General features: G+C 37.0%; 1 protein-coding gene across 2 annotated transcripts in view; it reads right to left on the bottom strand.

Moving 5' to 3' along the window:
• TPPP (tubulin polymerization promoting protein) overlaps positions 1-24,450 on the bottom strand; it is a 45,101-nt gene extending 20,651 nt beyond the window's left edge. The window contains exons 1-4 of one of the 2 annotated variants that reach the window (XM_063304281.1): positions 24,207-24,450; positions 22,998-23,066; positions 11,732-12,079; positions 1,574-1,724 (exon numbers count right to left, since the gene is read on the bottom strand). In XM_063304281.1, coding sequence (XP_063160351.1) covers positions 1,574-1,724; positions 11,732-12,033 — 453 coding nt within the window. In that variant the 5' untranslated portion in view covers positions 12,034-12,079; positions 22,998-23,066; positions 24,207-24,450. The remainder of the gene's footprint in view (positions 1-1,573; positions 1,725-11,731; positions 12,080-22,997; positions 23,067-24,206) is intronic. The other variant, XM_063304280.1, reaches the window with a different exon arrangement.
• Positions 24,451-25,094: the final 644 nt, after the last annotated feature.

The following is a 25,094-nucleotide window of genomic DNA, read 5'->3' as shown; positions in this document are numbered from 1 at the left end:
ATTATTTTTTACTTGGGTGGTACTTTGCCATTCTCATTAAACAATAGGTATTTCTAACATATTGTATCTGAAAAAGCCTTTTTGTGTTCTTAGCATCCTTTCCCAACTCAGCCTATTTTCTGCTTTAGCATGTTAACACCACCTCCACATTTCAGGATCATAAGAGTGATATGACCATCACTCTTATGATCTAGCTCTCTTTCTACCTCCTATGTAAGGTGGGGGGGTGTTGTTTTGTTTTCAGATCTTCCTAACCTTTTTGTGCTGTCATATTAGTTTTTTCTTCTGTCTTCCTTTTTCTTTATTCAATGGAATTGTTTGCAGTTATTACTTTAGTTAGACATCCTTTATGTTAGCATTCCTTCTTTGCTTTAGAATTCTCATTCTGCTTGAGCACTTTTTCCCATTTGTTTCTCCTGCCGTCGAATCTTATGTATCATTGCTCAGACTTCATCAAAATCTTTTTTTAAAAAATCCAAGGAGATATTTGACTATACTCAATTTAGTTCAGCAATATCTGATTACTTTCCCCAAAATCTGTGTTACTTCATCAAAGACATCAGGTCAGGAATATCTGATCCTCTTGTGTCTTGCTCTACCCTCTAAAGCAGGATTTCTCAACCAGGGTTCTGTGGAATCCTAGGGTTCCACAAGAGGTCACTAGGGGTTCCCTGGGAGATCACTATTCATTTTAAAAATTATTTCAAATTTGGGCAACTTCACATTAAAGAGGTAAGTTTCATTTTTTTATTTTTAGTTTAAGAACAATATTAATGCATATATACAGGCCTACACATGAAACAAATATAACAATTTTGTAACTTGTGGCCTATATTTGAGCCTGAATGTGCACGGGTTCCCCAAGGCCTGAAAAATATTTCAAGGGTTCTTCCATGGTCAAATAGTTGAGAAAGGAAAGGAAAATGCTATCAACAACAGAATTCTTGTAATGATTAAGTTTAATTAAAGTACTCCATCATTACTATTTCATGCCTTTGGAAAGATCTGCATTTTTCTTTTAAAAAGCATCATCTACATTTTTCCCTTGACTGATGTCTGTCAGAATGGTATGTACAGTCCACCGTCCTTAAGCTCTCAGAGAGCGATAGACAGATGTTATATTGTGTCATGCCCCTGTGTTTTACCATCACCCTCTTGGAGGGAGGTTAGTAATATTTATCAACATCAGCATTATTCTAATCTATATTTCACTTATTTTAATCAGACGCCTTCAGTGATGATACCCAGGTAATTTCTTTGAATTTTGGCGGAAATATTTTCAAACATGCTGTGATTCCTCCTCTCCTTCTGTTCCTTTTGAACAAACTGCAATTGGTCAGATTTTGTATTACAATGCTGGGAATTATCCTAACAGGTCTGTGTTATACCAGTCAAGTGATAAATCCTTTTTTACTAGGTTTTAAAGCTCATGTATTTACTTTTTAATATTTTGAGCATTAGTACATAGAGAATTAAGGCCATGAACTTTATGACCCAATGCTTCTTGCTAAAAGACAGAAGCTTAGAAAGACCTAAGAATGGATAAAAAATATAATATGTCAGGATACTATACCGTGACTCCAGATATGACTGGCACTTTCCCTTCAATTAATTTGTGCATTTCTTGCACTGCTTCTTCATTGTTCTTATCCTTGAATCTTTTCTTAGAGAGTTCCTGAAGTGCTTCCTTAAACTGGCCAAAAGTAATTGTTCTGGATTTCCCCCTGAAGATTAAAAGATAAAAATGCAAAGATATATATATATAGAGAGAGAGAGACAGAGAGAGAATTGCTTATTTAAACATATTACACAAAGGATATTCACTATGTTATGTGTTACAGCCTTTAATTTCCTTTTCAGTGTCTCTCACAATTAGCATTTTAGGAGGAGAACTGTGTTAGTCTATGGTAGCAAAAATCTCCTTTTATAACTAACAACTTTATTTAAAGCATAAAAGTTTGTGAGCTACAATTCACTTCATCAGTGTATAGAATGGCTGGACTGATACAGGATTTAAATTGGGATGAGGGAGGGAGAAGGGGAGAGAAGACAGATTGGTTATGCAGATGCAGGTTACATGTGAAACAATCGCCTTATCAATTAACAACTGTAATGGATTCAAAACCCATTGCGTTTGTTGGGATCTTCAATTTCTCTAAGTCCACAGATTCTGGAATATACTTTGACTAGCACCTTTAATCCACATATACATATATATAGATAGATAGCAAGAGTTAATGGCAAAACTACAAGGGTATCACTTGATTAAGTGTGTTTTTGTAAGTTATATGGCGGTATAAGAGCTAATAATGAGTAAAACTAAAAATCTTAACAAATTGTACCTGCAGTTTTCATTTTATCATATAGAGATTTCATGTTACTATCCAAAGTAGTTATATTCCAATCCAATATACAGATATCTTTATATATAGTTGCTGTCTAGTCCCAACAGAGCAGATCTCTGTGCATATTCTGCCATAATTTAATTCCATTTCAGAACATAATTTGCTATAATTAGACTCCATAAGGTTACATATCGATTGCAGCTTAATGATAGAGCAACTATCTATAAAGATATTTTTTTAGTTCTTTGTACTGAACTGTGATCAACAAACACTATCAAGTAACAGTAACTTAAATCCATGATGCTTAGAGAAATAAAACGAATCAGCTAAAAGGCAGACAGACAAATAATACACACATTCATGTTTACTGTATGTCTAAAGTATTGCCAATAGTATGTCTGTTGCAATTAAGATAAAATATAAGGTCTGTCTAAATTTGAGAGAATTGTGGTTCTTGGCTCTGGTGTCCTGTCTCCTTACTTTATCTGTGGTCTTTTCTAAAGTGGTGATGAAGAGGCCTTGTTGATCTACCTCTCAATTGTTAAATTATCTAAAATTTTCCAGTGTTGGGCAATTATTTTATCTGCTAAAATTAAGTAAATGTATTACTTGTTTTTAAACTTGAGGTTTGATCCTGTGAATAAATGCAGTGACCCTAACTCTGCAGAGCATTCATTTCTTTGTTTAATGATGCTTATGTCACCAAACTTTTACACCAAAAGATTTGTCATATTACTACCACAAATAAAAGAAAGACCCTTTTTGATAAAAATCTCTCCAACATTTGGAAGATTTTATTATTTATTTATTTATTTATTTGTGGCAATCTGACTGGAATCTTTCACTGAAGTTCTTGCATTGAATTTGAGATGAAATCACCTGATTTCCTGCCACTTGTCTCATTTATAGATTTACCAAAGTCAGTATGCTAAGCTTCCTTCAAACCAAGAGATGGATCTTCTATTTCTATTTGCAATAGTAACCTATAAATTTTTGAAGTTCTTCCTTTTGGTTGTTCTATATTGTTAAGTATTTAATTATCAAAATTGGTGTAAGGGTGAATTGCTGAACCTCTAACATCCTTATCACACAATAAAGATTTAAGTTGATTCCAGAAGAACCATGATAACTTGTCATCTATATGTTGCTCTATCTGTTCTTTATTGAGAAGTTCCCTATTGCTACTGAAATCTATAAAGGCTATACCTTTCAAAAGTTTCATCTGAGCCAGGTCATTAGTGATTGTCCTGTTCTATATATGTTATTTTTGTATATGTATTTGTTCTTTATTTATTTTTTAATATTGTTAGCTGCCCAGAGTCACCTATTTGAGATGGGCACCCATATCAATCAATCAATCAATCAATCAAATAAATAAATAAATGGAATTAGGAGAGAAGCATCTTTTATCAAGGCTGATATCAGCCTTTTATCAAAATAGACCGGGCTGATATCAGCCTTTATCAAAATAGACCAGATTAAGAAACAGATGCCATGTAGGCCTAAAAATACTTTTATTAGAATGGCTATAGTAACAGAATCTTGCAAGTCTGAATGAGCTTCTCTTTCTCCCTCTTTTATTTTCTTGATAATGCTTTAGAGTACACTTGATGATGCTTTAGAGTACACTTTGTTTTAAATCTCCCACACCTATTATTGTAAAATTTGCTGGAATGTAAGTTTGGGACATGATTTTAAGAAAAGCATGTGAAATTTCTACTTTGAAATATAAAAATCATCAAATTATTTCAGGCATTCCTCTTGCAGTGATCTCACCGAGAATGTAGTTTTGCTCAAGCTCTAGCAAAAGAAAAAATATATATTTTTCTGTTTCCAGCAATTTTTTTTTATTTTCTGACCAGATTGAATGCTTTTCTTCTCCTGATGAAGCACTGGAATTTCTTATTGCACAGTAGACTGCCGTTGCCATTTTTTCCTCATTGTGGTTTATGTCTGCAGTTGAGAGTTTTGATATTCAGCAAGACAAAATTGGCTGGACTATGCCTTTCAGTAACTGAAGGGTTGTCATGGGGTAGATGGGGCAGACTTATTTGGTGTCTCCCAGAAGGCAAGACCAGAAACAATGTGTTTGAATTAAAGGATTTTTTATTGGATATCAGGAAGTTTCCTAACAGTGAGAGCAGTTGAACAGTGGAACTGCCTTAAGATGTAGCTGCATCTCTCTCACTAGAAGTATTTAAACAGGCACTAGATGACAAGTTGTCAGCGATGCTGTAACAAGTTGTCAGCGATGCTGTACAGTTGGTCCTCACTTAACAACCATTCGCTTAATGATGGTTTGGACTTATTATGGTGCTGAAAAAAATGATTTATGACCAGTCCTCACACTTACGACCATTGCAGTGTCCCCACAGTCATATGATCACAATTTGGGTACTTGGCAACCGGTTCGCATTTATGACCATCAATCACGGCATCCCATGGTCACATGATTGCCATTTTGGACCTTCCCACCAGCTTCTGGCAAGCAAAATCAATGGGGGACTACGTGATTTGCTTAATGACCACGTGGTTTGCTTAATGCCTGCAGTGATTCGATTAACATCTGCTGCAAAAAAGGTCAGAAAATCTGGTCAGATTTGCTTAATGATTACTTTGCTTAGCAACCGAAATTCTGGTCCCAATTGTGGTTGTTAAGTGAGGACTACCTGTAGTAGTGGATCTCCATAATAAATGGGATATTAAAAATATGGTTCAACATTGAACAGAGACTAAGACAAATATATTGAGGCATACTCTCAGAGCTTAATTAACTATTCTTCTGCAAAAGGTAACTGCTTTCCAGTAAGTAACATAGCGTATCCTTGGAGCAGTTACCATGTACAGAGCCAATTCAACATACTTTGCAGGAATGTAAGGGTTAGTAATATTTAATTTAAAAAAACAGATTTGAAAGGAAATTTAGCTTTTAACATTTGTTTAATTTCATTATAAATCATTTTCCAAAGTTGTTGAACTTCATAACCGTGCCACCAAATATGGAAAAATGAACGAACCTAATAATTACATTTCCAATATTTTTTAGAGAATGAAGTTCATTTTATTAATCAATAATGGAATATAAAGCATGCCAGTTTTCTCTTAAGTATAATATTCAGTATGTATTTAAACTTAATATTTTTCTTCCCTTGGTGCATGTCAATTATTTTATCTAAATTCTGCATCTATTTATTTATGCAGTCTTTAACCTGTTCAGTTGTTAAGTCATATTTCACCAACAGTTTATAAATAAGACTTAGCAAATGCTTCAAATTTTGTGTTGTGAGGTTTTCAAATTCAGTCAAGTGTTTTAAGTGTTCCCTCTTGTTTTTGCACTTCCTTGAATGCTACACTACTTATTTAACAAAAACAAAAGCAATTGGACAGTATTAACCATTCCAAGGAGACAGTCTCAAAATATTTTATCTTTGTCTTATTAATAATCAGATTTTGCAATCTACACAATTTCTTGTTTTTCTACTGAGCAAATGTCTTTGGGCTCTTCCCTTCATGAAAATAAATATTCAATAACAAGGTAAGGAGTAATAAGTCTGGACTAATTCTTTTCCTGTATTTATCCAAGACTTCTAATATGCTGCTTTTTATTGCACAATCTCTTATAAGCTGTTTATTTCTGTTTGTATTGGTCCAAAGACATTTGTGCAGTTCCACTCCCTCAATGGAGGTAACCGAACCACAGAACGATATAATCCAGTATGTAAACCAAATTAAACAACTAGCTTAATAATACAATTTAAAGTTTGGGACTGCCAGACTTTAAATTGTATTATTTAATACAAATCACATTTGAATCCTCTACTATATTTGTCTTTTATTAGACCATAAAAATTACTTATCTCTGGCAGTCATTTAGTACCTTGTCTACAATTTTTATTGTAATAATCTGGAAGAGAAAATTAAATTTTGGCAGAATATTCATTTTAACAGCTGCAGTTCTTCCGTAATAAGACAGTTCTAACTTTCTCCATCTTAAAAAATCTGCCACTATATTTTTCCAGATCTGTGAATAATTGTTTTTAAATAGGTCTGCATTAATTGTCAAATAAATTCCCAGGTATTTAACCTTTTTGGCAGTGGTATTAAATGGTTATTTGGTGCAAATATTGCTTTTCTTCCTCAGTTAATTTCCATGTCAAAATAACTTCGTATTTCAAAAGTAGATCTGACACAGAATTTCATTAAAATCAGAAACTATGTTTGGATTATAATTTTCTATTTGGGTTTGTGGGTACTAAGGGAAACATTTGGGTTTCCCTTAGGATAAAGTTTTTAATTGCTCAGATAGAAATTACTGTAATTCTTAATCATATTTTATGATTTATATTGTACTACTGCCACTTATATTCATATTTTACTTGGATTTTAATAATGATTTGAGTTTTTGAAATGAGGTAATATATTCCAACTTATTGAAAATTTCAACCTAATTTGCTACTTTTTTCCTTTTTTTTTTGTATGTGTATTTTTTTCTCTGTTATGGTGGGGAATGTTATAGATATTGACTGGGGATGCAAATGTGCATGTACTTAGTGCCATACAGTTGGCTGAGAACCCAAATGATACGCAACAAATGTTACCTAGATTATACAATTCAACTAGAAGATAAAGTCAAGAATAAAAGTATATTGTAGTGATTTAGTTATACTGCATAGAGAGAATGAATGAGGACTGTATTGCAGGACATATATGGGATTTCAGAGTAAGTGAATCAAGAGTGAGAAAGTTTTGGATAGATGGAGTTGATGAGATTCTGAAGAGAAAGATAAGCAGTTTAAAGAACAAAAACCCAGTATGTTTCCAGTATATGGAAACAAGACTCAGAGAGATAGTGGAGAGATAGTGTGAAAGGTAGTGGTGTAAAATAGTTCTAGCTGCTTTCTTTTTGCTATCACATGTGGATAAGTAAAGTTATGCAAAGTGTGGAAAAAGAATGAAAAGCAGCTAGCAGCTATCACATGTGATAGCATGTGATAGCTGCTAGCTGCTTTTCATTCTTTTTCCACACTTTGCATAACTTTACTTATCCAAAGAGAATAGCATGATGAGTACCTATGTACCTATACATAAATAGGTGTGTCAATTCTACTGGTGCCTTAATATTCCCTTATGCTGCTATAATACTGGAATTTGCAATTTACAAAGAATTTGCAACCAGTCCACAATGGAGCTCAGATAGTCCTAGAGGACCAGGGCCGTGTAATCTGTCCAACAGGCTTAGAGGATCCACTGACTTACTCTCCATAGATGCAGTGAGAGAAGAAACCTATTATTTTTCCTCCCTGATAACTGTGTAATGGCACAATCATTCAAGCCATCTTCTTCCACACTTCTTTGCCTGCACTGTTCCATATACCATGCTCCATCATGGGCTTTGACACCATGCAAGTGCTCATTGCTACTCAGGAGCCATCATACTAACAGAATTCAGTAGTTTCACATCTCAATCAGGTCACTGGTAATTGCTATTGGGCAGATTTGAGAAAGAATTCCCCAAAATTGCCTGGACTCTTATTAAACTCTTTGGGCAGATTAATAGTTTATCTGGTACTGCCATTGTAAAGGGGAAGTTGCTGCAACAGCCAATTTTCATTGTGATCCATCCAGGGAAGGGATACCAAGTTTGGGACCACTGAATACCAATAATTCCTTTCAGGAAAAAAAAATGTGGATGTGGCAGGCCTTATGCATTGATTCTGAATCAATCTGGATAAATCCAGAGTAATCATGAATTAAATTTTGAACCATGCCTGTCAAAGTAAGTTCAGTGTGAGTACTGAAAGCTCCCAAGACCAAGAGAACTGATGTCTCCAAAACTATATTAGAGACCATCTGTATCAGCTTAGTCAGGAATTGTTCAAAACAAGATACTTTGAAGCAGCAGATTTCTGAGAGAGAGGAACCTGACAAGGAAAATGGAATCCTTATAGACTATAGCAACTAACTCTGACCAGTAGATCTGCAACACTTCTGTGAAAAGGATCTGGTGGTTTACAAGCTGATTGTATGATGAAGTTGCAAAAAAAGTAAATGCAATCCTAAACTGTGTCAACAGAAGTAAAGTGTCAAGATTAATGGAAGTCATTGTTCCTTTTTGTTTTCCATTGGTCAGACCATATCTAGAGTATTGTACCAGCTTTGGGCATCAGATTTTAGGAAGGATATTGGTAAACTGGAGCATATTTAAAGGACAGCAACCAAGATGGAAAGACACCTACAAGAAAAAATATTTGAGGAATACTTGAAGACATGATAGATGTCTTCAAGTATCTTAAGGACTATCATGGGGCAAAGTTTTGCAGAGTTGCTCCAGAAGACAGGACAAGAAACACTGGGTTTAAATTTCAAGCAGGTAAATTTCACCTGGCTATCAAGAAGAATTTCCTAATGGTAAGAGCAGATCAACAATGGAACAGACTGCCTTGGGAGATTCTGGACTCTCCTTTGTTAGAGGTATTTAAGCAGAGGCTGAATCGCTATCTGCAAGGAAAACTGTAATACAGGATTCCTGTTATGGGTTAGACTAGATACCTTCAAAGTTCCTTTCCACCCTTCTGTGGTGGGAATCATATCATTCTATGATTCTGTTACTCAATAGCATCTGTTTGGTTTGGAAAACTGTTGGTTTTCCATATCTAAATAATATAGCGTGGGTGGTTAATTTATTACATTTTTTTATTAGAAAGATTTATATGCCACCTGATTCACTAGATAATATAGGACTTTTCAGAACTAATGGGAATGGAAAATGAAATGGAAAGTCTTATCCATTGGAACCATGGTTTCAATTTAATAATAAGACTGTGCAAAAAAGTTCCAAGTTCAGATAAGTCTTTTCAAGTATTCTGAATTTGGAATTAAACTGTTTATTTTCTGAGTTTTGTCCTAAGCCAGAAGCATTTTTCCTAAGCTTGAGACAAAATGAAACAATTTCAAGGTATCTTGCTCCTTGTGTTCTAAGTTTGTTGATTTTTTAAAAAATGCTGACAGGATCAACCAATAGGCACTCTCTACTGCACTTGGATGATAGTAACATAAGGAGGGGGATGCATGATCAGCACAGGTTCATGCTAAACATTTTGTTGGAAACTGCAGCCCATCATACTCATTAGTTTCTAACCACAATACCACCAAAATAATGAAACATGCATTGTGATGTCATGATTAAGTTTTGACCTTTGGTACTTGTGTCACAACATCGCACTCACGCACATAATGGGCAAAGTTTGTATTGTGATGTCATGGCACATGTTTTGTCTCTTGCTTTTCCTCAAGGGTAGGGGGAACCTATGCCACTCCCAAAAGAACTCCTTGGAAACTGCTGTTTACGGTATTTTCTAAACATAAAACATATTGTATATTTTAAAAATTCACATTCAATTAAAGCATTATCGGGAGGTAGGATTTGATTAGGGGAAAAAGATAAAAAATGAAAATAATCCAGGATAATATATAAGCTATATAATATATATTATACTATATAATATGTAAGATTAACTTCATCTTAAAATAACTTCAGAAATATTTTTGAGCTTAAAAAAAAAGCACTGAAGTACAGTAGCAAGAGTACGTGCAGGGTGACAGTCTTTTTTGTGCCCTTTTTAAGGAATCTGCAAGCATGTGGTTGGCTAGTGGCAGAATATACTTTATAAAGTTCATAGTATATTCATCAGTTAAACGTATTATAGATAGCGGGTGGGGGAGAGTTGCTTTGGTTCCTCCAATTTTTCTCCAATTTTTCTGGCCACTATCATTTCCTTAGTGCACAAATCTGAATGCAGCCCACCAATTAATAAAAGTAGCCCACCCTGATACAGAACAAGGATAATTGTCTGGCGTCTCCTAATCATTTCTCTTTGTTGAATGAATCAGCAACATTACTTTCGAACAAGTTTTTCTTTTTGAGAAAGTTTAAATAGGTAACAATTACCACATTATTTACATGTATTTGTCTGAACAAACCAACTTTTCTCCCACAAATATCTAGCTCACAGGAAAAATTCTGGAGTGTTTTTCCACAATGGAACAAATAATGAATAACATAGTCTGGAGAATGTTATTTGCATATATTGTTCATCTGATATAAAAATGATACAAAATGAAACAGTATATGTACAGCCTTGCCCACTAACTTTAATATGCATAATGAACCTACTTTTAATTTATTTACCCTACATGTTAGTCTTTCCAATCTCACACTGGTTACTCATTCCACTCATCTAATTCCAAATGCATGAGGTGGAAAAGCAGAATATATTCTTTGGCTCAGCTTCCTATGCTGCATTCCCAATGGCCTATCCTTGCAGCTCTTAACTGATGACTGAGTCATCCTCTTTCATGCAGACTCACCAAGCCATTTAGACTGAATAACTTGTTTCTCTCTAGTTTAAAAATGGAAGCTGTTCAAATGATACAGTGCATTTGATTTATAAATATGGAAACTGCAGAAACAAATTAAACATCCTTTATTTGCTCCCTTTACTATGTATCCTTCTTGAACCAAATAACTGGACATACATTCACACAGGATAAGCATTTTAAAAATGTGACAATTTTTATGATAAAAAACTTTAAAAGATGCATATGGTATGAATATAGTTTATCCGTTATTATTCTCAAAGACTCCCAATAATTTACCATATTTATTGACAGGAAGACAGGTTTCCTCCCCAAATAATTACCCGTGAATATTCACTGATAAGAACAGAAGCTGATGCAAATAAAGGGATGGTCAGAGGTTCAAATGACTCCAAACCTGCAGTGGTCTGTTGTTGGGAGGCATGGTTAGTCTGGTAAATTTCATCCTTTTTGTAACATCCAAGCTAGGCCTTTCCCCCACTTTCTTTCTGTGGTCCAGTTAATTCTTTCCCTTACCTTTCTCTTTCCTTTTCCTTCCCAGTACTGCTATTCTTTCTCCCTTAACCAGTTTTTTCATTTCTCTTTTTTTCCTTCTTCTTGGCTATTTCTGTTAAAGGTGTGGGAAGAATGAACGGGTGTATGTTGGTGCTGTGTACATCTGTGCAAGAGAATATTTGTACATGAGAATGGACTAAAAAGGTCACTTCACTGTATAAATTATCTGTCTATCTGTCTATCCAACCATCCGCCCTGCCTTGCCCTGCCCTTTTTGGAGTGTGGTTGATGGCAAGTGTGCCACAAGCACACAGTTACTGCACTGGAGGATCTCCCTTTTTTTTTTTCAAGTGGTTCATAGGTTGAGAAGCTGGAAGATTTTGTGTCTATGCTGTTATTTGGGCATTTGTTCTTGTTTATTCTTACTTTGGGGAATTCATTTACCTCTCAGGTAAATGTGGTAAACATTTAAGGGGAAAATATAAAAAAAGGCTAAGGGAGAAAATAAAAATTACTTGATTTTGCTGAAGATAATGTCAACATCTATGAGGGTCACATTCTTGTTATCAATCACATGGCAGTCCTTACACAACTTGGACCAGTTTTTCCCATGCATCTCCTTTCCAGTGGCTCTTGTATCCCCATGAATAGCAAATTTCCTGAAAGCCTCTTCAAGAGTACTTAGCTCTGGCCTCCTGGCTTCCTCGGAGCAGTTTGACTGACAGGATAACCCTTTAGCTGCTTTCTCTTTTGTAGGGTCTACAGAAGACTTGGGAGACATTTTGCTTGCATGCTTGCTTAGCTGGCTGTCATCCATTATGCTTAAACTTGAGAAGAGGTAGCTGATCCTCTGTAGAAACCTGCTTGCATTAAAAAAAAAAGATATTCAGATTATATTTTAAAATACTCAGTTTTGGTATATAGAAAAATAAACCAACTTCATTTTTCCTCTGTTGTTAAAAAGTGTTGAAAGAAAGCATTGATGTTATGTGATGGCATAATGAAGTATCTGCAAATGTGGTGAAATGAGGAAACAGAGTAGACTGTATTGGTTCAGGATGTAAGTGAAGACCCTATTGTTTTGCACTTTCCTGGCAGTATAGAATCTTCCCACCTAGAGTCTGAAGTAGTACATCTCACTCTAGCACCTCATATATTATGAAGATAAATATCGCCCTCCCTAGCCCAGATCAAACATCACATAAGTTTTTCAATTGGGTAGCTTGCTCATAAGTGGTATCTATGAAAAATGCTATTTATGGTTAACTTTATGTTTCTCATAGTAATTTCAAAAACAACTTCTCTTTTTAAAGTTGAATTATAGATGCCTGAAAAGGAGGCTGCAATTCATTTTCTATTAACACAATAAATTGTTTACAGATAACTATGCTAGGCAAAACAATGTGAGCAACAACATAGAAAAAAATGAGGACTGTGAATTGTTGACTGAAATTTGTATACTACTAAAACTTTCATTGTGTTTATCAGTTTATCTAACCCTCAGGTTAGCCCAAACAGTGCATTATATTGCAACAATTTTTGAATCAAGGAACCCAAAATCCGCTAACTTAAAGAACGCCTAAAAAGTCTGGGATCTGTTACTCCTGTGGAATTGAAATTTCCACAATGTTCAGACCAGTTTTATTCACAAAGTTGTGGCTGTCGCAGCATCCCTGTGGTCACATGATCATGATTGCTGATGCTCCCTGCCAGCTTCCCACAAGCAAAGTCTATGGGGAAGCCAGCAGGAAGTCTGAAGTCGCTCCCACTCCCATTGCTTTTTTGCCTGCCTGTGATTATTCTGTTTATCTGTTAGGTAAGTAAATATTGACTTAGCATCAAAGTTTGTTTGCCACTAGAATTATTTTTCTATTTATCATATATACTTTTCTTAGATGATCATGCGACCATCCAGCATTGGGGTAAAAAAAATATCTTCAGCCTAAAATTTAATATTCATTCTAGTCACATCAGACTGCACTACCTTTCTCTCAAAGCATGACCCAACGGGTCACAGTAGTAGATGCTAAAAGTAGAAACAGAAGTCCTGCTCTTGTTTTCTTTTCTTTTTTTAATCCCTCTGTCTATCACACATATTTCTCCAACAAGCAAGGGAGGAAATTCTGAATGATAGTACTCTTACAAATGCTACAATTATTACAATTATTACAGACTGACTTTCTGAAATAGACCATAGCACCCATTCAAAACCTCACAAAATCTGTTTTGAACATGCACAAAGTGAAAACCTATTTTAGCCAAATTATGAACATGTGAACAATGCTAAAATTAACATTTGTGACCCTGAGGTGATTGAATTTAAGAGACGGTCTGGCATCCACAAACATGACTAGCCTATAACAATATTTCCCAGCCAGCCTGCCCTTACAGACAACATACTTAAAATAAATAAAACACTAGGTTTTCAAAATTCCCATGTCTAGGTTTTCAAAAGTCCTACTGTCAATTGCCAGAATTTTAAGGCTAGTAGTTATTTGTGAGAACGACTACATCATATGATAATCAGAAGTGACACAATCTACCTAAAGCAAAACAGATCTTAAATTCAGAAGAAAGGAATTCAGATTTTTGACAGGCAGTAGACAGTTTACTTCAGCAAAGGATCGTTACCTTGTCGTGGTGCTGGAGCTTGAGCACCTCAATGATGCCATGAGCTAAACCATGAAGGGACACCCAAGATGGGAAGGTCATGACAGAGAGGTCAGACTAAACGCGATCCCTGGGGAAGGTAATGGCAACCCACCCCAGTATTCTTGCCGTGAAAACTAAATGGATCAGTACAACCAGAGATATGTCAGTATACCATTGGAAGATGAGACCCCCAGGTCGGAAGATGGTCAAAATGCTACTGAGGAGGAACAGAGGATGAGTTCAACTAGCCCCAGACGTGATGACGCAGCTAGCTCAAAGCCGAAAGGACGGCTAGCGGCCGACGGTGCTGGTGGTGAACGGCGAATCCGATGTTCTAAGGATCAACACACCATTGGAACCTGGAATGTCAGATCTATGAGCCAGGGCAAATTGGATGTGGTTATTGGTGAGATGTCAAGATTAAAGATAGGTATTTTGGAAGTCAGTGAACTGAAATGGACTGGAATGGGCCACTTCACATCAAATGACCACCAGATCTACTACTGTGGACAAGAAGACCACAGAAGAAATGGAGTAGCCTTCATAATTAATAGTAAAGTGGCTAAAGCAGTGCTTGGATACAATCCAAAAAACGATAGAATGATCTCAATTCGAATTCAGGGCAAGCCATCTAACATCACAGTGATCCAAATATACGCCCCAACCACAGATGCTGAAGAAGCTGAAGTAGAGCAGTTCTATGAGGATCTGCAGCACCTACTGGACGACACGCCTAAAAGAGATGTTATTTTCATCACGGGAGACTGGAATGCTAAGGTGGGCAGTCAAATGACACCTGGAATTACAGGTAAGCATGGCCTGGGAGAACAAAACGAAGCAGGACACAGGCTGATAGAATTTTGCCAAGACAACTCACTCTGCATAACAAACACCCTCTTCCAGCAACCTAAGAGACGGCTTTATACATGGACTTCACCAGATGGACAACACCGAAATCAGATTGACTACATCCTTTGCAGCCAAAGGTGATGGACATCTATACAGTCGGTAAAAACAAGACCTGGAGCTGACTGTAGTTCCGATCATGAACTACTTCTTGCACAATTTAGGATCAGACTAAAGAGATTAGGGAAGATCAGATCAGCTAGATATGAGCTCACTAATATTCCTAAGGAATATGCAGTGGAGGTGAAGAATCGATTTAAGGGACTGGACTTAGTAGATAGGGTCCTGGAAGAACTATGGACAGAAGTTCGCAACATTGTTCAGGAGGCGGCAACAAAATACATCCCAAAGAAAGAGAAAACCAAGAAGGCAAAATGGCTGTCTGTTGAGACACTAGAAGTAGCCCAAGAAAGAAGGAAAGCAAAAGGCAACAGTGATAGGGGGAGATATGCCCAATTAAATGCAAAATTCCAGAGGTTAGCCAGAAGAGATAAGGAATTATTTTTAAACAAGCAATGCGCGGAAGTGGAAGGAGACAATAGAATAGGAAGAACAAGAGACCTCTTCCAGAAAATTAGAAACATCAGAGGTAAATTCCAGGCCAAAATGGGTATGATCAAAAACAAAGATGGCAAGGACCTAACAGAAGAAGAAGAAGAGATCAAGAAAAGGTGGCAAGAATATACAGAAGACCTGTATAGGAAGGATAACAATATGGGGGACAGCTTTGACGGTGTGGTCAGTGAGCTCGAGCCAGACATCCTGAAGAGTGAGGTTGAATGGGCCTTAAGCATTGCTAATAACAAGGCAGCAGGAGACGACGGCATCCCAGCTGAACTGTTCAAAATCTTGCGAGATGATGCTGTCAAGGTAATGCATGCTATATGCCAGCAAATTTGGAAAACACAAGAATGGCCATCAGATTGGAAAAAATCAACTTATATCCCCATACCAAAAAAGGGAAACACTAAAGAATGTTCAAACTATCAAACAGTGGCACTCATATCACATGGCAGTAAGGTAATGCTCAAGATCCTGCAAGGTAGACCTCAGCAATTCATGGAGCGAGAATTGCCAGATGTACAAGCTGGGTTTAGAAAAGGCAGAGGAACTAGGGACCAAATTGCCAATATCCAATGGATAATGGAAAAGGCCAGGGAGTTTCAGAAAAACATCTATTTTTGTTTTATTGACTATTCTAAAGCCTTTGACTGTGTGGATCATAACAAATTGTGGCAAGTTCTTGGTGGTATGGGGATACCAAGTCATCTTGTCTGCCTCCTGAAGAATCTGTATAATGACCAAGCAGCAACAGTAAGAACAGACCACGGAACAACGGACTGGTTTAAGATTGGGAAAGGAGTACAGCAGGGCTGTATACTCTCACCCTACCTATTCAACTTGTATGCAGAACACATCATGCGACATGCTGGGCTTGAGGAATCCAAGGCTGGAGTTAAAATCTCTGGAAGAAACATTAACAGTCTCAGATATGCAGATGATACCACTTTGATGGCTGAAAGCAAAGAGGAACTGGGGAGCCTTATGATGGTGAAAGAAGAAAGTGCAAAAGCTGGCTTGCAGCTAAACCTCAAAAAAACCAGGGTTATGGCAACCAGCTTGATTGATAACTGGCAAATAGAGGGAGAAAATGTAGAAGCAGTGAAAGACTTTGTATTTCTAGGTGCGAAGATTACTGCAGATGCTGACTGCAGTCAGGAAATCAGAAGACGCTTAATCCTCGGGAGAAGAGCAATGACAAATCTCAATAAAATAGTTAAGAGCAGAGACATCACACTGACAACAAAGGTCCGCATAGTTAAAGCAATGGTGTTCCCCATAGTAACGTATGGCTGCGAGAGCTGGACCATAAGGAAGGCTGAGAGAAGGAAGATAGATGCTTTTGAACTGTGGTGTTGGAGGAAAATTCTGAGAGTGCCTTGGACTGCAAGAAGATCAAACCAGTCCCTCCTCCAGGAAATTAAGCCAGACTGCTCACTTGAGGGAATGATATTAAAGGCCAAACTGAAATACTTTGGCCACATAATGAGAAGACAGGACTCCCTGGAGAAGATGCTGATGCTAGGGAGAGTGGAGGGCAAAAGGAAGAGGGGCCGACCAAGGGCAAGGTGGATGGATGATATTCTAGAGGTGATGGACTCGTCCCTGGGGGAGCTGGGGGTGTTGACGACCGACAGGAAGCTCTGGCGTGGGCTGGTCCATGAAGTCACGAAGAGTCGGAAGCGACTGAACAACAACAAAAGACAGTTTAACTTTCTCAGTTCTGACATCATGGATTTTAACTGGATTTGACAAGGCCTGGATTTGACAACCTGAAACCTGGCATTTGTAAACCATCCTCAGTTTAAGGCAAACAATATTCAAGTTTAATATTCTGCATTTATATTGAAAATCCAGATTAAAAATGGTAACAGATAATCTCAGTGCATTTATATGAGTATGATATGATTCTGATAATCTATAGCCAATTGCTTCTTCAGAGCTTCTATTCAGAAGAGGGTTGTTTTCTAGATCCTGCCTTACTCCTGGATAAGCAGATAATGATGAAACTTCCTTTTACCAGCCTTATTTGTACCATAAACTCTGCCTCTTTTTCAAGAGGAAAGCTTTCATTATATTCTAGCTCACTGTTATAGGATTGGTTGTTGCCCCTGGTTGTCCTAGAAGCTGCACTTGGCACAGAACACTACCGCTTGCTTATTTGTGAGAACACACTTGCCATTCTGAAGCAATGATATTCACTGTTACTGAGCTTTACAAAACAATTCAAATTCCTAATGCTTACTTTTAAAGGCCTTCATAGCCTAGCATTGATATGCATTAAAGAAAATCTCCTTATCAAGCAAAACTCTGGAACAGATTATTAAGCATTTAGTTTATAAGCATTTAATTTGTAAGCATTTAAAAATTAATACATTGCTTGGAGAAAGAACCATTTTGGGTCAGCACTACATGCAAAAAGGATATAGGTGTCTTGGTTGATCAGAAGTTGAATGTGAGCATATAGTATGACGCAGAAAAACCCAAATGCAATCCTAGTCTGCACCAACAGAAGTATAGTTTACCAGATTTGTATTTCATTCTTGTTTGGTCTAGATGAAAGAATGGCTGTTGCTGAGAAACAACAGACTTTTACAGTTAGAAGATCACAACCTGAGGTTTGGATGGCATGGATGTTTGTGATATGATAAAGTTAAAATTAATGTGGACTTTAAAAATAATTGTATTAGATGTGCCATACTGAGGATATGGAATAGATACAAACCCAGGTTGTGACCGAAAACACCTTTATGGGTTTTACCTCAAGAAGCTTATTATAGAAGAGAAATGGCACATAAAGATAAATGGTTGACATACTGGGACTTACCAAGGGAAATTGAAAATTAAATCAAGAGAACAACTAATAGCAGAAGGATACAGCTGTCAATGGTTTTCCCATTTACAGTTACTTGAAAGATTTAAAATAGATAAAAAGACTCATGGTATAGAGCAAAGTAAATCAGAATTTGAAATACAATTGTGTCCCAATAATGAGCATATAATTGCTAAAATGTACAAACTTTGTTGAAATTTGAAACACAGGAAGAACAGGTTAAAGAATGTATGATAAAGTGGGCTAAGAATTTTGGTTACAATATACAGACAGATCAATGGAAAAATATGTGGTTAAAAGGGTTGAAATTTACATTGTGTTATGATCTCAAAGGGAATTTTTTACAAAATAATTTATGGTACATGACACCAGAGAAACTATCTAGAATGTATAAAGGCACTTCAAATATATGTTGGAAATGTGAACAACATGAAGGGACATTTATCATGCTTGGTGGATTATAAAAAAGCTAAAAAAATTTGGATTCAAATACATACTTTGATACAGAGGATATTAAAGATCAATAAAGATCAAAACTTTTCCTTTTAGCATTAATGGATAAACAATTAGAAAAACAATCATGGAAAATTGTTTCAATATATGATTACTGCAGCAAGATTACTATATGCACAGAAATGGAAAGATTCAACACAAGTGGTTGGTGAAGTTGATAAATTTTGCTGAAATTGATAAATTGACTTCTTTTATTAGAGAAAAGTCACTATCTACATTTATTGGTGACTGTAAGCCCCTTATGGAAAAAGAAAAAAAAATGAACTTGTGATTTATGATTTTGGTGATTAAACAGGACAGATTATTGAAAGAAGAGTAATATGATGTACTGTTAGAAAGACAGCTTAAAATATATTGCACTTATAACTGCTGTGAAGAATGTCGGAAGCTACTGCCTTATATATTTCTTTTCTTTCTTTTCTATTTTTTTAAACCTTTTTCCTTCTCTTGCACTTTTTGCTCTTTGATTTCCTTTGTTTCCCCTTTTTTTGTTTCCCCTTTTCTTTCTTACTTTCTTACATTATATTAGTTTGTGCTAGTTTTTATCTTCTTGTTTAAAGTTTAATAAAAATGATTAAAAAAAACCACTGGCTTTAAGGATGAAAGAGAACATTAAATCTGGGTCTGAGGAGTTGAAAAGCATTCAAGACAAAGGCACTGGCAGAACACATGTTTATGTCCATGTAGTTACCAGGAGTGGAGCTTAACTAGAAGACATCTTTACCTTTATCTGTGAGATACAAGTTTCATTTCTTTCCCCCTGGGCATTGCAAAGCATTGGCTTTGATCTATTTTTCTTAATTCTTAATAGGCCTGTTACCTCTACAACATTCAGCAGTATTTCTACCACCACTTTTAAATTTTACTTCAGGAAAACGGTTTTTCGAGGAACAAGATTCAGACTTTACAACAGAGGCATCTGGATTTGACAGCCCAGCCTGTGCCCCCCTTCCCCCAATATTTCTTAACTACAAGACAGTGCTGATATATCCATTATTGCAGGTGCATGAAAATTCAAGCTCTTGTTCCTTTTTGCTCATCACTAGTGTTAAAATCTCATGTCCAAAAAGTTTTTGCCCACTGCAGATGTAATTGATTAGTATAATACCTTTGTTGTGATTATGGCATGGGTACATAAATTTGCAGGGACGTGGTGGAGCTGCGGGTTAAACCGCTGAGCTGCTGAGCTTGCCGATTGGAAGGTCGGCGGTTCGAATCCACGTGACGGGGTGAGCTCCCGTTGCTAGTCCCAGCTCCTGCCAACCTAGCAGTTCAAAAACATGCAAATGTGAGTAGATTAATAGGTACCACTTCGGCAGGCAGGTAACGGTGTTCTGTTTAGTCATGCTGGCCACATGACCACGGAAGTGTCTATGGACAAACGCCGGCTCTTCGGCTTTGTAACGGAGATGAGCACCGCCCCTAGAGTCGGACACGACTGGACTTAATGTCAAGGGAAACCTTTACCTTTACCTAACATAAATTTGCAGAAGTAACTATCAACCATAAATCAATAACCCTGATCATAACCCTAACCTATTTGGTTGGGTGGTGGGGAGCATGAGATATAATCAATTGGTGTGCAAAACTCACTGGTGGGCAAAAACTTTTTGGTGGGCAAAATTTATTTATTTATCAAATTTGTCACTGCCCATCTCCTCCGAACGGAGGGACTCTGGGTTTACAACATAAAACAATAACTATATAATAAAATTCCAAATATAATATAGACTAAAACAATTCTAAAAACTACCAAATATAATAAAATCCTGATGGCTTCCTCTATGGAGGAACAAGAGCCAAAACTTAGACTATGATGAGACTACTACCCAAAAGAACTAGCCCCAAATCCCCTATTGACTAAAATGAGGAGCTATCATTAACTGATGTGTCCTAAGCTCCAAAGAAGGAACCAGGTTAGATAAAATCTTGAATTACTACCAGGGAGGCCAGTATGTCCCTATGAGGATATAGTTGGTTGCTCCACAAACAGTAAAAAGTGCCATTGTAGAAAGAGAGCCATGTTTTTATTTATTCATATAGTTATTTATTTGGTAAATAAACTTTACATTACAAAGCGGCAAAAAAATCAGGAGTCTAGTAGCCCCTTTATTGAATAACAAATATTATTAAAAGACGTAACCTTTTGTGAGCTCCAGCTAATGCCTTTTAATAATGTTTGTTAGTCAGAAAAGGTGCTACCAGACTCTTCCAGTAAAAAATGGGGTGTTAAGTTTAGATAATAGAGTCCCAAATGCTGCAGTTACTGTTGTAAGCACTGCATAGCATATAGATATCGAAACAGCTCATGAATATTTCTAGCTAGATCATTAATATTAAATAAAAATAGCAGCTGGATTGTTGGGCTCTTTTACTGGGCATCATAAAAATACTAATATAGCCTATTGTTGTAGTTCATGTCTATATTAGAAATTATAGTTCAGGAATTAAAAAGGAGTGAGCAAAAGAGGGATTTCCTGGGTCAGAGAGTCAGTCAGCAGACAGAGCTGGTTATGTAATTTTTTCTTTATAAATCCAGCTGTTGTATATAAAGGCTGTTAAGCTTATTTGAACCTTATTGGTTCCAGACCTCATCTAACAAAATAATGTCCATCATGGTTAATGGGAAAATGTTTTTATCAATGTTTTTGTTATTGTTTTACCTTTTGCAGAGCTGCCAGAATGCCTCCTAAATTGGCTTCCTCAAAATGCATTTCTTGGTACAGTAGTCATTTCTTTTTTATCTAGGAATCTGCACTGGTATTAATGGTTTGCTGTCAAATTTCAGTGATGGCACTATTTTTCCATGTAACACTGCTTGTTTTGGCAAGCTCAGAACAGTTCACAGGAATTAGGACTGCTTTGACAATTGAAGATACTAATCCATTGTTTGAATGATAACAACAATGCTCTGTTATGTTCACCTGCTGAGGAGGGGCCAAAAATGGCTGAAAGATTGCACTTTCTGACTCACCTACCTACCTCTCAGTCATTGGGTCCTCACTCTCTCACCCCAATACAGGTCCCTCACTCATCTGTCTCACTCTCTTCATCTCTCTCGTCCTCTCTTGCTTACATACCTCTGTTACTTTCCTTTCTTTTACAAGTCTTTCCCATCTCTCTAATTCATCCTTCTTTCATACACATTCTCTGTTGTTCACTCAATCTTTCACTTAACTATCTGGCTTGCTGGCTCATCTGTTCAACTTGCTTACTCCTCATCGGTCTCTCATGCTGCCACTCGCAATAACCCTTGCTGTCTTGGTCCCTCTCTCTCAACTGTTCACGCATCTCTCTTGCCACCCATGCTGTTTTTCACTCTCTCATGAGCTCTGGCTGTGCTGTGTCCAAAATCAAGGGGGTGGGGGGTGCTGTTGACAGGCACGAGCAGATGGACTCTGTTTCAGGCACTAGCAAACTGTGAGCTGCCTGTCAGTCAAGGCATTTATTTCACGTCGGATTAGCAGTCTCCTTAACCTGTATCTTTGGTTACAAATCATGGTTAGTGGCCTCATGCCTGGCCTCAGAGACAAATCCTATGGCTTTAGATGACACAATAAGGTATGCCACAAATTTACTGAATGAACATGGCAAACATGCTGTGTAAACCCACTATTGCTCTTTGTAAGTCACATTCTGTTCATTTTGCATAAACCTAGTAACTGTAGCATGTTCAATATACCACAGTTAAGTAAAGGTTTGCATAGTGCAATATTTAAACTCAGAAGAAGCCACCCTCACAAAATCTTAATTTCAGAATATATTTCCAGTCCTTATTACAGGAAAATACTTTTCTTGGGACTGACCAAAATGATCCAAAAGAACATGCAAGCTTTAGTGTTCCCCAAAACTCTTACTCAGACAAGGTGTTACAAAAAAGAGGTGCTGGAAAACAGCAAAAGCATCCAAAAATTAGGCCAAATTATTCTGCCATGAAGTCTGTGGTTTAAAAACAGCATCAAGAAGGAAACTGTAATCAGTCATGAGAGAATATTTTGGGTGACAGATTACACCCAGCTTTCAGGGAGAAAGAATAATATCTGATCCCTGTAGTACTGAAAACACAAAGGCTGTTTGCCCCCAATATGTCTCCTGTCAGAATTAAATAAATATTAGTCTTTTTTTACAAAGATAAAAAAAGCTAATTACATCGAATAGTGTAGTGTGTTATTTAATGATTGGACTAGATCAAACCCTTAAAATGTAGTCATCATTTTAAAACAATACAGTGAACATTTACCAAAGTATATCTAAGAGAAAATAGTGCACAAAAACATAGTTATTAAAAAACAAAAATTACCCAATCCATTACTCACTTGTTAGGGCACTGAAAATCAGAAGATGTGTCGTATTGGGCAATTCGGGATCCTTCTTTCTAGACACAACTAAAAAGAAAGAAAACAGATAACCACTACTGGCACTGAGAGAATGATTGCCAAGTTTCTTTGGAGAGGCATGGGTGAAGGAAGGATTACTGTAAGACCTAACTCTGGAGAAGGCTCTAATGCTGGGGAAGGTGGAAGGAAAAAGAAGACAATGACCAGGCAGATGAATTCAGTTACAGTAGTGATAAGTGCGCTGTTGGACTGCCAGGTTAGGGACAGATCATCATGGAGAAAATCTATGTGATCTCTAAGTGTTGACACTGATGTGATGGCCCATAATAAATCAATCAATGCTTATGTTTTTATATTCGATTATATTATCTTTGTGAATGGCTGAGAGTCCTGTGATTGTGGCAAGATACACATTTTAATAATAAAAATAAACAATGCTGTAAGTCCTAAAGCAACCTTTCTGGTGCCCTCCAGTTACACTGTAATTACAGCTTCCAGATTCCCCTACAGCATTGCTAATGGCTGGGAATTCTAGAAAGTAGTGACTACATATCTGAAATTCAGAAAATTGGGGAAAGCTGATAGAGAATCACAGGTGGAACTTCACCACAAAGAAATCTTGATGCCTTAACTATACAAATTCTAAAAACTCCTCCTATATGCAGTTCCTCAGATGTGTCAAGCCAACTCCTGTGTGCGCAACTATAGGTTACATCTAATTGCTCTTTAACGTTCCAATGTGTTATGCCAAACTTCCTGGACAAATTCTAGACATGAAGTATGAGAGTATATATTTCAGGAAAGAAGGGAAAAGAGGGTGGGACGAGACCGGTACTTCCGATCCGATGCTTCACGCAAGCAGCCCACTCTGAAACTAGTTCCTAACTTACACTTCCTTTACATATTACTGAACCTCCGGTGTGCAGTTACCACGTTCTCTACGTGTAACGGGTAGAACAATGATTCGATAACTGAAGCAAATAGATACATGCACGCTTTTGGCAGCTCTTCCATACTCGCCCTCCAACCACAGGTTGCACCAGTGGTCGAACTTCAACTGGCAGAAGCAGAGAAGCAAAATATCAGCCAATTCCCAGAGCAGAAATAACTTAGGCAATAGTGGACGGAATCGCATTTTATGCGGTTCTGCTATTGATCTCCAGTGCTAAAGAAGTACTCTTCGCTTACCTCCAAACTTTAACCTTAAAAGAAAAGGAAGCTTTCTTTCTGTCAGGCGCAGTCCTCTCTTGCCAGCTGACGCTCTTGATTCTTAAGCTTCGGGCATTATGAGCTCAACAGGGAAACAGTTCAATGTAACAGTAGCTACTCAGCTGAGGGACATCAAGCCACGCCCGCCCTGCCCTTGCACTATTTGTAAGGAATGGCGGCAGCACCGCCCGCCATTTTTGACGCCCGAGCCAGCAACTATAGTAGAGGCTCTCCCCGCGCGGCAGAGTAGCGTGCGAACTATGGGACGCTTGTTGCCTTACATGGCGCTTCGTTAGGAGTTCTACAGCGGGGAGGAGGGAGCCGGTGTCCGGCCAGCTAAGGAAGGGGACAGATCAGTCTTATCCGGAGAATAATATGGAGATATATCAATGTTTTTACATTAGTTATTATTTATTTTTAAATACCTCTAGTGTGCTCCCAACCGTGAATAAAAATCCACGAAATGCAGTATACAAAACCCCAAAAGCGAGAAAACAAAAGCTTCTGTAATCAGTCCTCAATATCTTCCAATGTTTCTACCTTTTCAAGTCATTCATAACTATGCAGAAATCTTTATCTAATGTTAAGTTCTTTGATATGCTTCTATAGGGCTGTTAGTGGCAATAAATAATTGTTTTTTCCTCTAAATCAAGATTTAGGGCTTAGTGCTGTGCTCCTAAAATGCAACTTTTATTAAAAGGATGATTTAAATAATGTTGATTATTATAATTATACGTTTCCAAGACTGCAAGTTTAGCAGTGGAGATTACCATAACATGTAAATTAGGTAGTATTAAATGATAAAGCACTTTAAAACAAAAGACTCTCCTGACTGTTGCCATTCATTATTGGATTTTTTCCAATAAT

This window comes from Candoia aspera, chromosome 4 (assembly GCF_035149785.1).
Source record: "Candoia aspera isolate rCanAsp1 chromosome 4, rCanAsp1.hap2, whole genome shotgun sequence".
In the NCBI taxonomy this organism is placed as follows: domain Eukaryota; kingdom Metazoa; phylum Chordata; class Lepidosauria; order Squamata; family Boidae; genus Candoia; species Candoia aspera.
Note: the sequence above shows the minus strand (reverse complement) of the source record. Positions and strands in the feature narration are given on the sequence as shown.